Raw genomic sequence first — 12879 nt, 5'->3', positions numbered from 1 at the left:
AGACAATGACCTCGGGGATTCCTACACACCCAGCTCAGCGCCCCTGTGTCTCCTTAGTCGAGTCCAACGGTGCAAATTTCCCTCTCCAGGCCCCAAATTTTACCTTCATCCTTCCCCTCTTAGAAAACTGGAGTAGAGCAGGGGTTTTCCAGGCGTAGTCCCCAGACAAGCAGCAAGAGCATCACCTAGGAACTTCTCAGAAATGCAAATCAGAAGTAAGGGACAGGGGCCCAGCAATCTGTGTTCTAAGAAGCCTTCCAGGTAAGTCTGATGTGTGCTAAAGTCTGAGAACCACTGGAATTAGGGAATTTCACACTGTCAAGAAAGTGAAGAAAGACGTAACTCCATGTAAGGTAGAACCAAGTTTATTAATGACAGCCTTTATTACAATCACTCTCAAGTGTAAAAAATAAAGGGTGATTAAAATTTAAAACTCACTTGGATTTGCTGTTTGGCCTTTCACTGGATATACCAAAGGGTGGGGGGGTCTTGTCTGATTTTGAGTCAAGTGGTCAGATGGAGCTTGCTGGAGAATGAGGTAACAAACAAAAAAGACCAGGGTGCCAACTGGAGAGTTCTAGTCTTCTCCATGCTGAAAGACATTACAAAATGACAACTGTGGTGGGGGCGGAGATGAACTAAAACTATCTGACAGCCAGGATAGGGAATGAACGTCTCTAACTATACAGAAACACAAACACGCACACGTGCATAGTCATACACACGCCCAAACTGTGGAGACTAGGTTTGAAAAGAATTCTTGTCCTTTCTCTGAGCAGACTGACACACTTATCAGCCACAGTGAAGCCACACGGGGCTGAAATGTAAAACCTCGCTAAATTTCCACCAAGTATGCTAGCTAGCTGCCTAATTATGTGTTGTTGGCCAATGTGTCGTTGCTGTAAAACATGCCTGTGGTTTTCCCAGCATTCCACAGACTATTATCTGCTCCGCAGGAGGGCAATATTCCAGTTGACATAGTCACAGACACCAGTTGAATTAAAACCTGGGGCAAAACTCGTCCCTCCCAGATGGAGCGGGGCAGGGGCTGCAGCACCAGTGCCAAGTAGGTGGTTTCCCACATTGTGTCACAGAACGCTTGCCCGTTTAATGCACTCTCCTCCAAAGTATTTGTGCTTTGTTACCATTCCCATAAAAGGAGCCTGGTGACCCAGTGGTTAAGCGCTCAGCTGCTAACCAAAAGGTTGGCAGTTTGAACCCACCAGCTGCTCCATAGGGGAAAGATGTGGCAGTCTGCTTCCGTAAAGATTACAGCCTTGGAAACCTTATGGGGCAGCTCTAGTCTGTCCTACAGGGTTGTTATGAGTCGGAGGTGACTCAACCGCAACGGGTTTTTTTTTTTTACCATTCTGATGTTTAGTCTGCAGTAAGAGAATAGACGGAGCTCTGACCATCCACTCCTTTCTTTTTTTTTAATAAACTAACACAGAAAAAAAGAAAAAAAAAAAAAAACCCAATTGGAAGTTTTCTGATCATGTCAACACTGTTTCGGAAGTGGGTTTTATTCCACTTAAAGAGCAAGAGAGGGAGGGTGCAGAAGAGGCCAGTAAAAGGACACTGTAACAAGACAGTTGAGTCCATGGAAGCATTTGTGACATCACAGCTGGTCTCTCCCCAGCCAGGCTGAGGAGGACCCACCACAGCCTCCCAAGGCCATAACCCTATGAAAGAAATGCTGACCTAATGTCTTTACATGTTTGTAGGAAGGGTGGCAGGAAATGGACTTGGCAGATTCAGATTCACAGGTCATGCAAGCCAGACGGTACAAAAGAAAAATTAATATTTCAGCTGAGTAAAAAAACATCTTAAAAGAAAATTTATGAGAAACCATCATAGCTTTCACCTTTGGGAGAAGGAAAAAAGAACCCCAATACAGAGTATTCCAGAGTGTCCAAAGAATCTAGCAACAACTGATTTGGCAGTAGTGGTGGTTGGGGGCGGGGGAGAGAATTTACCTATCTCTTCATTAACCTGCTCATATTTCTCCTCCTTGGATTTCATTGATAAATAAAGCTCAGGCCTACTTAGAAAAAGGTCTATCAAGCCAAAATACAACATTGTGAAGTCTTCCAATGCCCTGGCTCCATGCACATATTACACACAACTCCTCTTATAAGGAGACACTCCAGAATAGACCGTGTGCCCTCACAGTTACTTGTCAAGTGTGATCACCACAAAACCTGAACCCAAAGACAGGCTGTTTTCTTCTTGAGATGATGACTGTAACAGTTGCTTGAAATGTACAGTGGAGGGATGCTCAAGAACACTGCCCTCCCAGGTGAGGGGCTGAGTTTTAGAAAAGATGCACCTCTTTTGGCCCTGGAACAAAAAGGCAGTCCTTCAGGTGGTGACGAAGAGCAAAATTACCTCTGACAGCCCTCCAGTTACTGAAATAGAGAACAAAATGGTATTTTCCACAAATTCAAGGGTATCCCATTTCCATTTAAGTACATTTGGGTCCCCCACCCCCATTTTTTTTGTTTGTTTGTTTTTGGTACGTGTCCAACCAGCTATAAATCCATGGCTACAGTAGAGATTTATGGCGCAAGAACTTTCACACTGCTTTTTTTTTTTAAGTTCTGTCAGTGAGCAGCATTTCCCAGTTTTACTCCCCCGCCAAGAAACAAGTTCTTCGTAGCTCCATCAGGTGGGGTTGAAGGATGCCTCTGAGATTGGGGTCCACGCAGCTTGAACATCAGTTCAGCACAGAGAAGGGTCAGGAAGGCTTGCGTCTGTCCAGTGTCTTGCAGCAGCTGTTGCAGGGGCTCTACCAGCTAGCCCTGACGGCTTCAATATCACTAACCAAATTCTGGGCCAAGCATATCCCAAAAATCTGAGAAAGAAAGGAAAAACAGAGTCAAACAATGAAACTCATCGGGCTTCTCCTTGGCCACTGGGCCCCATTTTTTTTTCTTTTAATATATGATCTTTTTTAAATGAGGTATAATTCATATACCATAAAATTCACTCATTTAAAGTTTGTAATTCAGTATATTTAGGGTACTCACAAGAATGTGCAACATTCACCACTAATTCCAGAATATCTTTATCAATTCAAAAAGAAACCCCATCATTCCCTTTCCCCCTTGCACAAAGCCCCTGGCAACCACTAATCTACTTTCTGCCTCTTTAGACTTGTCTATTCTGGACATTTCATATAAACGGAATTATACAATATGTGACCTTTTGTGTCTGTCTTCTTTCATTTAGTATAATGTTTTCAAAGTCCATCCATGCTGTAGTATGTATCAGTCCTTTGCTCCTTTTTATGGCTGAATAATACTCCATTGTATGGGATGTACCACATCTTGTACATCTTGTTTACCCAATCATCAGTTGATGGACAATTCGGGTTGTTTCCACTTTTTAACTATTATAAACAATGCTGCTACGCATATTTATTTACAAGTTTTTGTGCAAACATATGTTTTCAGTTCTTTTGGGGGTATACCTAGGAGTAGAACTGCTGGGTTTTATAGTAACTCCATGCTGAACTTTTTGAGGAACTGCCAAACTGTTTTGCACAGCAGCTATACCATTTTATATTCCAACCAGCAATTTATGATGGTTCCAATTTGTTCACATCCTCACCAATATATTTTAAAAAATATTATTATAGCCATCCTAGTGGGTGCCAAGTGGTTATCTTATTATGGTTTTGAATTGAATTTCCCTAATGACTAATAATGTTGAGCATCTTTTCATGTGCTTTTTGGCCATCTGTTTATCTTCTTTGGTGAAATGTCTATTCAAATCTTTTGCCCGTTTTTAAACTGGGTTGTCTTTTTATTGTTGAATTGTAAAAGTTCTTTATATATTCTGGATACTAGATCTTCATCAGAGAAATAAGCTGCAAATATTTTATCCCATTCTTTGGGTTGTCTTTTCACTTTCTTGATAGTGTAGTTTTAAACACAGTTTTTAATTTAGATGGAGTCCAACTTACCTATTTTTTCCATGGTTGCTTGTGCTTTTGGTCTCATATCTCAGAAACCATTGCCTAATTCATGATGACAAAACTTTACATGTATGTTTTCTTCTAAGAATTTTAGAAGCTTTAGCTCTTACATTTAGGGCTTTGATTGTTGTGAATTAATTTGTTTATAAAATTTACCATTTTAGTCATTTTCAAGTGTGTAAGTCAGTGACCTTAGTTACATTCACAATGTTATGCAACAATTACCACTATTGTAATTTTTATGCAATTAATGCATGCCTTCTACGTTTGTTTGCTAATTGCTTCCTCCCCTAAGCACTGCTATGCCAATTTTTTTCACATGTTGCTATAAAAAAAAAAAAAAATTTAATCAGCAGGCTTACAAAAATACCTTGCTGGGGGAGGGAGCAGTTGGTGAACACAGAGGGTACACGTTATTTGAATAAAATAAGTATTTGTTTCCAAAATTTATCATCACCCCAAAGAGAAATTCATTATCTCTTAAACAATATCTCCCTATTCCCCCACCACTTGCCCCTGGCAATCACTAATAAACTGTTATCTCTATACATCTGCCTAGTCTAGATATTTCATATATGTGGGATCATATAGTATTCTTTTATGTCTAACTTATTTCACTTAAAAGAAAAAAATTCACTTAGCATAATGTTTTTAAGGTTCATCTTTTGTATACTGTAGCATATACAAGGACTTCATTTCCCCTTATAGCTGAGTAATACTCCATTACATACATATATACCACATTTTGTTTATTCATTCTTCTGTTGACGGACATTCGGCTTGTTTTTACCTTTTGCTACTGTGAATAATGCTGCAGTAAGCATTGGTGTGTCCGTTTGAGTCCTTGCTTTCAGTTCTTCAGGGGTATATACCCAGGAAGAGAACTGCTCGGCCATATGGCAGTTATATGTTTTAACTTTCTAAGGAAATTATTTTTCACAGTAGCTGCACCATTTTACATTTCTCAAGAATGGATAAGTATTTCAATTTCTCCACGTCCTTTCCAATTCTTATTTTCTTGTTTTTTTTTAAATAACAGACATCATAATAGGTGTGAAATGGTTACTTTTTGTATATGGCATAAAGTAGGGGTCCAAATTCACTCTTTTGGATATGGATACCCAGGTGTTCTGGTATCATTTATTGAAAATACTATTCTTTCCCTACTGAATGAATATGACACCCTTGTCAAAAATAATTTGACTGTAGATATACAGGTTTATTTCTAGACTATCAATTCTATTGCACTGATCTATGTCTAACCTTATGCTACCCAGTACCCAGTGCCGCCCTTATGCTAGTACCAATAAATTTTGAATTGGGACATGTGAGTCTTCCAAATTTGCTCTTTTTCATGTTTGTTTTGGCTATCTGAGGCACCTTGCATTTCCAATGAATTTTAGGATCACTTTGTCTTATTTTACAGAAAAAAAAAAAAAACCCATACGTATTGCCATCTAGTTGATTCTGACTCATAGCGACCCTATAGGACAGAGCAGAACAGCCCCACAGAGTTTCCAAGCTGTAATCTTTATGGAAGCAGACTGCCACGTCTTTCGCCCATGGAGTGGCCGGTGGGTTTGAAACCGTGATCTTTCAGTCAGCAGCCAAGTGCATAATCACTGCACCACACCAGGGCTCCTTTTTTTTTTTTTTTTTAAAAAAAAAAAAGGCAGTTGAAATTTTGATAGAGATTGCACTGAATCTGTAGATCAGTCTGAGGAGTACTACCATCTTAACAATATTTAAGTCTTCCAATCCCGAACGCAGGATGTCTTTCTATTTATTTAGGTCTTCTTTAATTTCGTCCAACCACTGTACCTCATTTTTCACCCTCCACAGTAAGTATTACATCTGCACAGCATGAAGAGTCTAGCTCTTGGGACTGCCCAGGACAGAAAGCGGGTGCTCCTTTCCCTCACTAACACGTTGGCAAGGTGGTCCAAAGACAGAAAGAGGTATAGCAACTCTGTGAAAACCCTGAAGCCTTACTTAACCTTGCCACTGAGCTCTCCTCCTGACCATTCATGTCTGCACCAGCTGTCACAACGCAGCATCATCGAGCCCCCGGACATGCTGGAATGCCAGCAGGCGGCTACTGACCCAATCAATCTTCAAAGGGAAAATAAGGTTTCCTAAAGTATTTCAGTGCACTAGCATCTAAAATCAGAGCTAAAACAAAATGCAAACTGAAGAGTTTTAGGTCTATTCCCCAGGCCTCCAATGGGTTTTAAAAACTATGGCATTCAGGTGACTAATGGAAGATCCTGTCCTGGTGAGGGCCCTCTCAGGGCATCATTTCTCTGTAACATCCTTGTCTTAAGGTCTCTGTGTGGCACAAATGGTTTGTGTTTGATTACTAACCTAAAGGTCGGCAGTTCAAACCCACCCAAAGGCACCATGGAAGAAAGGCCTGGCAATCTGCTTCCATTAAGACTACAGCCAATAAAACTCTATGAAGTAGTTCTAGGCTGTATCACAAGGGGGTGCCATGAGTTGTAACAGACTTAACAGCAACTTTTTTTTTTTTTTAATAACATCTGAAAAACCCTATGGAGCAGTTTAATGGTGTAACACCTGGTGTCACCATGAGCTGGAATCAGCTAGACAGCAAAGGGTATTTCTTTGTATCCTCATCTTACCTGCAGCAATGCAATGCCTATGAAAATACCAGCCACGATGGTTAAATTGTCTTGCAGCCACTTCTCAAACTGGGGCACACAGCCTTTCGTGTAGATCACGATCTGCTGATCCACTTCCTTTACGAGGGAAGAGCAGAGCACAGCATCACAGTTACTGCCATGGCACCTGCACATTCAAAGTTCTTCCATATGCCCCTCATGCCAGGTGACAAAATGAGATCCCACTTACCGATTTCTGCCTGGCATCATAGCCACACTGAGTGTTGATGACATCTTCCTGGTGGAGAAAGAAAACAAAAAAGTGAAATTAGCTTTTGCAAGAGGGAAAGCCCACCTAGGAGTGAGCAGAGGACCCTAGGAAGGGTCAGTGGTGAAATGTGTAATTGAGCATGGATGTGTCACAGGCACTGTGTTAGGCACAGTGTATACATTATCCCAAGGAATTATCAATCTTCTCAAGCAGGTATTAAAATTTAAGCTCCATTTTACAAATGAAGAAAACTGAGGCTCAGGGAATATCACAAAGTGTAGCAAGTTCATTATGCAGGAACATAAAGATTCAAAGTTAATAACCTCAAGAAACTCAAGGGAACTGGAGACAGAGAGAGAAATCATAGTTAAAGGGCACAAGGGCTGTCTTCATTTATGGCCTTTTGGGGGACTTCCACTTTCTAATCTATATACCTCTATACTGTGGACGTATTGTTTTCCAGTGAGCATACATAACTCTAATAGTTAAATAAAACCATGTCCTGACCACATATCACATGGACAGTGTGGTATCTCACAGGGTCTGATCAGAAACGTGGGTTCCACTTTTTGGGTTTATTTCTCCCCTCTGTTGGCATGGGCTGGATTGTATTACTTTAGAGCTTAAGGCATGAGGTATCTCTGGCTAGAGGCTCTGTAGTTGAAAGGGGAGGCATAATGCCTTCTGAGGGTCTTCAGAATTCTTCCGTTGGAATGCTAATGTAGGGCCCAAACTGGACACAGAGAAGGCCACGTCAGTGTCGGCTGGCCAGTTGCAAGGCTGCCATGAGTGGGCACGGCAGGCTTCCTGTTGCCTTCCACTCTCCTTAGACGGACCCAAGGAGAGCAAGAAACTGGCCAGTGGAAAGGGTCGGTTCCACTCTCCGTCTCGCCAGGTCTCAGCACTAGGGTAGCACCCTCCTTAGTGATTCTCAGTCTCCTCCTTCAGACCAAGAGAAACAGCTCAGGCGAACCGTTCAGTGAGGTGCTGGGTGAGCAGGCCTGCAGGGGAGTTCAGCTTTTCCACCCACTGCCCCTTCCAAAGAGCCCCACGCACTCTACCTTGCAGGAGGAACACAACTTAACTCATCAGCATCCACCTAGCACTGCTCATCGGGGGTGGGCGTGTCTTGGGGAGGATACTTGGAGACCAAAGCATCAAAGAGAGGCTAGAAAGTCCCTGAAGGGCTGCGGTGTAACAGTGCACAGGGCCAAGTGCAGATGCAACTTCTCACATGTGTGGTTGATTCTAACACTCAATTCTGGCTTTTAACTCACAACACGGGAGATGCATGACATTCTATATACCAGGAACATGATATGACCCAAATACAACCAAATCCATGGTAAAAGGGAGTGCCTTATGGATAGGTCTTATGTTTTTTTTCTTTTAAAAAGTAAAATACAAACTTTCATTATTATAGTCATTACAACTCCTTAGTGTCTGGGTGGCTGTGATCTTCCTACACCTGAGCCCTATTTTGTCTCACTCTCCTACTCCTAATATTTTCCCCAGAACTAAGCCAGGAACAAAAGGGTTACTAACCCCAAATCAATGAAAAGAACTCACATATGAGCCCACCCTACTTGTAAAGAAGGAGTAACACAGGTAACATAAACAGACTGTCTGGTTTGAAGCTCCACTCCATCATTTGCTAGCAGTGTGAGATTGGCAAAGTTATTCAAACCCTGTGTGCCCCAGTTTCTTCACCTGTAAAAGGAGGATAATGGTGGTATCTACCAGTAGGAATGTTCTGAGTTTAAATGAGCCAACGCTCATAAAGGCTTAGAACAGGAACCAGCACCGACTGCGTTAGCGAAGATCACACCTACTGGGAAGATCTGAGCACTACACCCCCTACAGGAGCTGCAATTAGACGTAAGCAGGTGAAAAGAGGTTTCAAGAAAGCCTTTCAAGAGGTTTCAAGAAAAGATCCACTACCAAATCCCACTCTCGGTGTGATACCCAGAGCAGGCCAACAGTTTGTTGGCACTTGCTTACCGCAGGATCTTTAGTACAGCAGGAGAATGGCACGCCGCATCGCTCTCGACTTGCATTGGAATCTGTGCAATTGAAGTAAATATTTAGGTTCCAATCATCAGCTCCAAAAGCCCCACAGCACTGCCACTAGAGCAAACAGGACAGAATTAGAACATCTTGACTTGGAGGCAATCAGGCGCCTACACTCACACCCGCCAGTATAACACCCAGCTTCTGCCAGCTCTAACTGCCCCTTCTGTCTCAATTTATTTTTAAGCCAAAGTGAACCTAAAGGGCCCCTGTAAAAGCTTCAAAGTAATTAAAGGTGAAGGTCTGTAAGTGAATGCTGGCACATGATTTAGACAATTGATGAGAAAGGTACAGGCTCCGCTACCTACAGTGTTAGCATAGGGACGGCAGAGCAGGAGCCGCACAGCAGGTGCGGTTAGAACAAGAGCTGTCTGGTGTGGGTACACGAGGAAAATTCTAGAAGGACAAAGAAGAGACTAACTACAGTGGTAGTAGAGGGGGTAATTGTGGTTGTGGGTGGGATATCTAGAGGCTTAATTTTGATCTCTGCATTTTCACGGAATCAGTTTTATTGAGGTATAATTGGCATACAATAATCTGCACCTGTTTAAAGTGCACATATGTTTTGACATATGTACACATCATGAAACCATCATCACAATCAAGATAGTAAAATGTTTAAAATGCACAATTTGATAAGTTTTGACATACGTATACATCGTGAAACCATCACCACAATGAAGACAGTGAACATACCCATTACCCCCAAAAGATTTAGAGCCTTACTTTTCATAATTTATTTATTTCTACTCTTTAAATTTTAAAACAAAATTTTAAAAACAGAGCATGTATTCACATTTTCGAATGACTACAAAAGACTAAACCATCTAATTAAAATAAGGCAGTCCCCAGCTTACGAACGTGTGACTTAGGTACAACCCACAGTTACGAACCAACTCCCATACAGCCTACTATATTAAAACTTTGACATACATACAATGGTTTGCAATAACAAATGGTTACTACCTTGTGATGTACATCAAAACATTATCATTACTGTACTCGTATGTTAAAGATGTTTTAGTGTATCTGAAAGTGTTTAATGTTTTTTATGCACAGAAATTACACCATGTACTATATATACTAAGACAAACATTTGACTAACTGACATTAGCTACAAACCATACCTAACTATTTTGACTTACGTACAAACTTGACTTAAAGATGGACTTAAGGAATGGAACTCGTTTGTAATCCGGGGACTGCCTGTATAATAAAGTAAGCTGTCAACTGAGGGTCTTGAACGGGGTCTATCTGAAAGACTGCTCCATAAACCCCTTTCTCACTCCCCCGGCTGGACTATCTCTACGTCTCTGAGTTAAATATCAGGCTTTGACCACTTTAAGGTTTTCAGGGCCAACAGCTACTTCAAAACACTAAGCTCCAAGAAAGAAAAATAAAATCACATGCAGTAACACTTCTATATAAAGCAGACAGCATTTCAAGAGAATGTGTACACGCCTGTTCTTCAAACCGTCTGGTCCTCCTGAGGGCCAGGGTTGCGCATCGCAAGGTTTGCCTACAGAGCTCCATCAGATTTGTCATGCAACCTAGGCAGGAATAATGCTTGGGAAGGTGTGAGCTTGCATCTATTATGACCTAACAAAACCGTGAGGGCTGCTGAGGAGATGAAACAGGGCTTAATTTCACACCTGAGGTACAACTTACACCAGGGCAATTGTTGCTGACACTGAACAAAACCAACCGCACAGCACAGCTCAATTCTTCGTGTCTAATGAGGGAGGGTGGCCTCCCTCACAGCAAAGAGATGCAGCCACTTCTTCCCTTTATCAAAGGAAACCCCAGCTCATTCTGCAAAACTGTCCAACCAGGCAGAGGGCCACTGTTCTGCTGGGCTTCTGCTTGCCCTCTGGCGCTGCATGTGTACAGCAGTGTCACTGACACAGCCATCCATGTCTGCTCAGATTATCCAATTTTTCAGTACATGCAAATAAAAACCCACCAGTAGGTAGGACAATAATACCTTAAGCCTAATATAAAACTATGTTCTGTCCTATAGGGTCGCTATGAGTCGGAATCGACTTGACGGCACTGGGTATGTCTTACTAGAGTCTCATAGCATCCCTGTGAGGTAAAACCAACAATCAGCTGCCGCTGAGTCAATTCTGACCCATGGTGACCCTATGTATGTCATAGTAGAGCTGTGTTCCACAGGGTTTTCATTGGCTGATTTTTTTAGAAGTAGATCACCAGGTCTTCTTTCCAAGGAGCCTCTAGGTGAACTCTAACCTCCAATCTTTTGGTTAGCAGCTAAGCTCGTTAATCGTTCGCACCGTATGAGTTAGACAGCAGCTATTATTATTGCCATTTTACTATTGGGGGAAAGAGGGACATGCCCAGGGTTACTTAGTTAATCCGATTTGGCACTAGAATCTGTGTCTTTTGACCCCTGTTTATGTCATTTTGCATTTGGAGTGAAAAAGGGCACCTCTATGTGGTTGCTTGCCCCTGAGCAATGACAAACTATTAGAAGCCATCACATAGTAGCTCAGAGACCTGGGGAGGTGGGGACACTACTGCACAGATTCTTTACATATTAGAAACAACTTACCAGAAGTTGGAATAGACTCAGCAGCAACTGGTTTGGTTTCATTATTTTTTTAAGGGCTTAGACATTTCTGAATTTTTGGCTTTAACTACATGAGCTATAATACTTGGATAGGCATATTTTAGGGGCTTTGTGGATAAATATTCCATTAATAAGTGTATTATTCTGAGCTGTGAAGTATGGAGGGTTACCAAAATGGTGTGGGCGGGGAGGGGCAGGAAAGCATCTGTAATTAGCAAATAAAATTTTAAGCTTGGTTTCCTCTGTTAACTAAGTTCTTCAAATGTCGACAGGAAAGGGCAAAAGTGATTATAACCTTTTTGTCCAAGAATTTTCTTCTTTGCTCCTCTAACTTAATACGAATTAAAATAAGGAAACTAGCTTATTCCTGTTTAAGGTACAAAGCCCATAAGTCATACAGCTCATCAGAAAACAAGTAGACAAACAAAATAATGCAGAAAAGTCAGAGGTGGGTTCCAGCTGGTCATACAGAAACCAGGATGAGCGTTCATTGCAGTCATCCTTCCAAGAAGGTTCTCAACTTACAAATAAACCAAATTTACACTTACATATTCCTGGGTGAAGTCTATGAGGTTTTGCAAATCAATGTCATCCCTGTACGCTCTGATGTTGTTGTTTATAAAAAAATACAGCTGGTCTTTGATCCAGTCTTTGAACACAAACGCCAGCACCCCAGCAGTGAGCTCCAGGAAGAAAATAATTCCCAGGAACACAGAAAACTAAGACAAGAAACACAGACACAGAGAACAGTTACGCGGGCTCTTCAGACCACAGGTAGTTAAATGGTTCCTCTCTAAAAAGGTCTGTAATTACATTGCACTGTTAACTCATATCCAAAACACATAATCTTAAATTTCTTGAGTTCCATTAACAGAAAATTACACTCCAAGAAAGGGTTTAAAAAAAAAAAATCATTTCACAATCACATTTTCGGGGCTCTGGTGTCCCATTTGGTAATTAACCAACAAAGCCCATAAGCAAACATGGATCATAGGAATTTCTCATTAGACCCACATTATGGCCTAATGAATTTCTCGTGATTAACGCACTGCCAGCTGCTGGAACAATGACCTGCCTCTCCCCCCAGTAAGCTTCTGTAATGCTGAAAGATAGATGATCCTGATTTTTGTCATGTGTTAGTGTGGCCTTGATTCTGTATGCCATATCTTCCTTTATGGATTCAGCCAGAGCTCCAACTCCCCTTTGCACCTGTGATATAGGGTCAAACAGCAGACGTGTTACTCTTACATGGAGCAGTCATAGAGGCAGTGAGTGGGAGGGTGACTGCGGCATTAAAATAACTGCCCATCATGAAAACAAAAACCACTCGGCTGAGGGCTTCCTTGGG

The 12879-nt window shown here is 41.7% G+C and overlaps 1 protein-coding gene across 2 annotated transcripts in view; it reads right to left on the bottom strand.

Annotated features, from left to right (window-relative positions):
- Nucleotides 1-349: 349 nt before the first annotated feature.
- The window catches only part of TSPAN5 (tetraspanin 5), a 205086-nt gene continuing 192556 nt past the window's right edge, over nt 350-12879 (bottom strand). For both annotated transcript variants that reach the window (XM_003410402.3, XM_064285524.1), the window contains exons 4-8: nt 12080-12250; nt 8873-8998; nt 6851-6898; nt 6622-6738; nt 350-2854 (exon numbers count right to left, since the gene is read on the bottom strand). In XM_003410402.3, the coding sequence (XP_003410450.1) occupies nt 2789-2854; nt 6622-6738; nt 6851-6898; nt 8873-8998; nt 12080-12250 (528 nt within the window). In that variant the 3' untranslated portion in view covers nt 350-2788. The remainder of the gene's footprint in view (nt 2855-6621; nt 6739-6850; nt 6899-8872; nt 8999-12079; nt 12251-12879) is intronic.

Source organism: Loxodonta africana, chromosome 5, assembly GCF_030014295.1.
Source record: "Loxodonta africana isolate mLoxAfr1 chromosome 5, mLoxAfr1.hap2, whole genome shotgun sequence".
In the NCBI taxonomy this organism is placed as follows: domain Eukaryota; kingdom Metazoa; phylum Chordata; class Mammalia; order Proboscidea; family Elephantidae; genus Loxodonta; species Loxodonta africana.
Note: the sequence above shows the minus strand (reverse complement) of the source record. Positions and strands in the feature narration are given on the sequence as shown.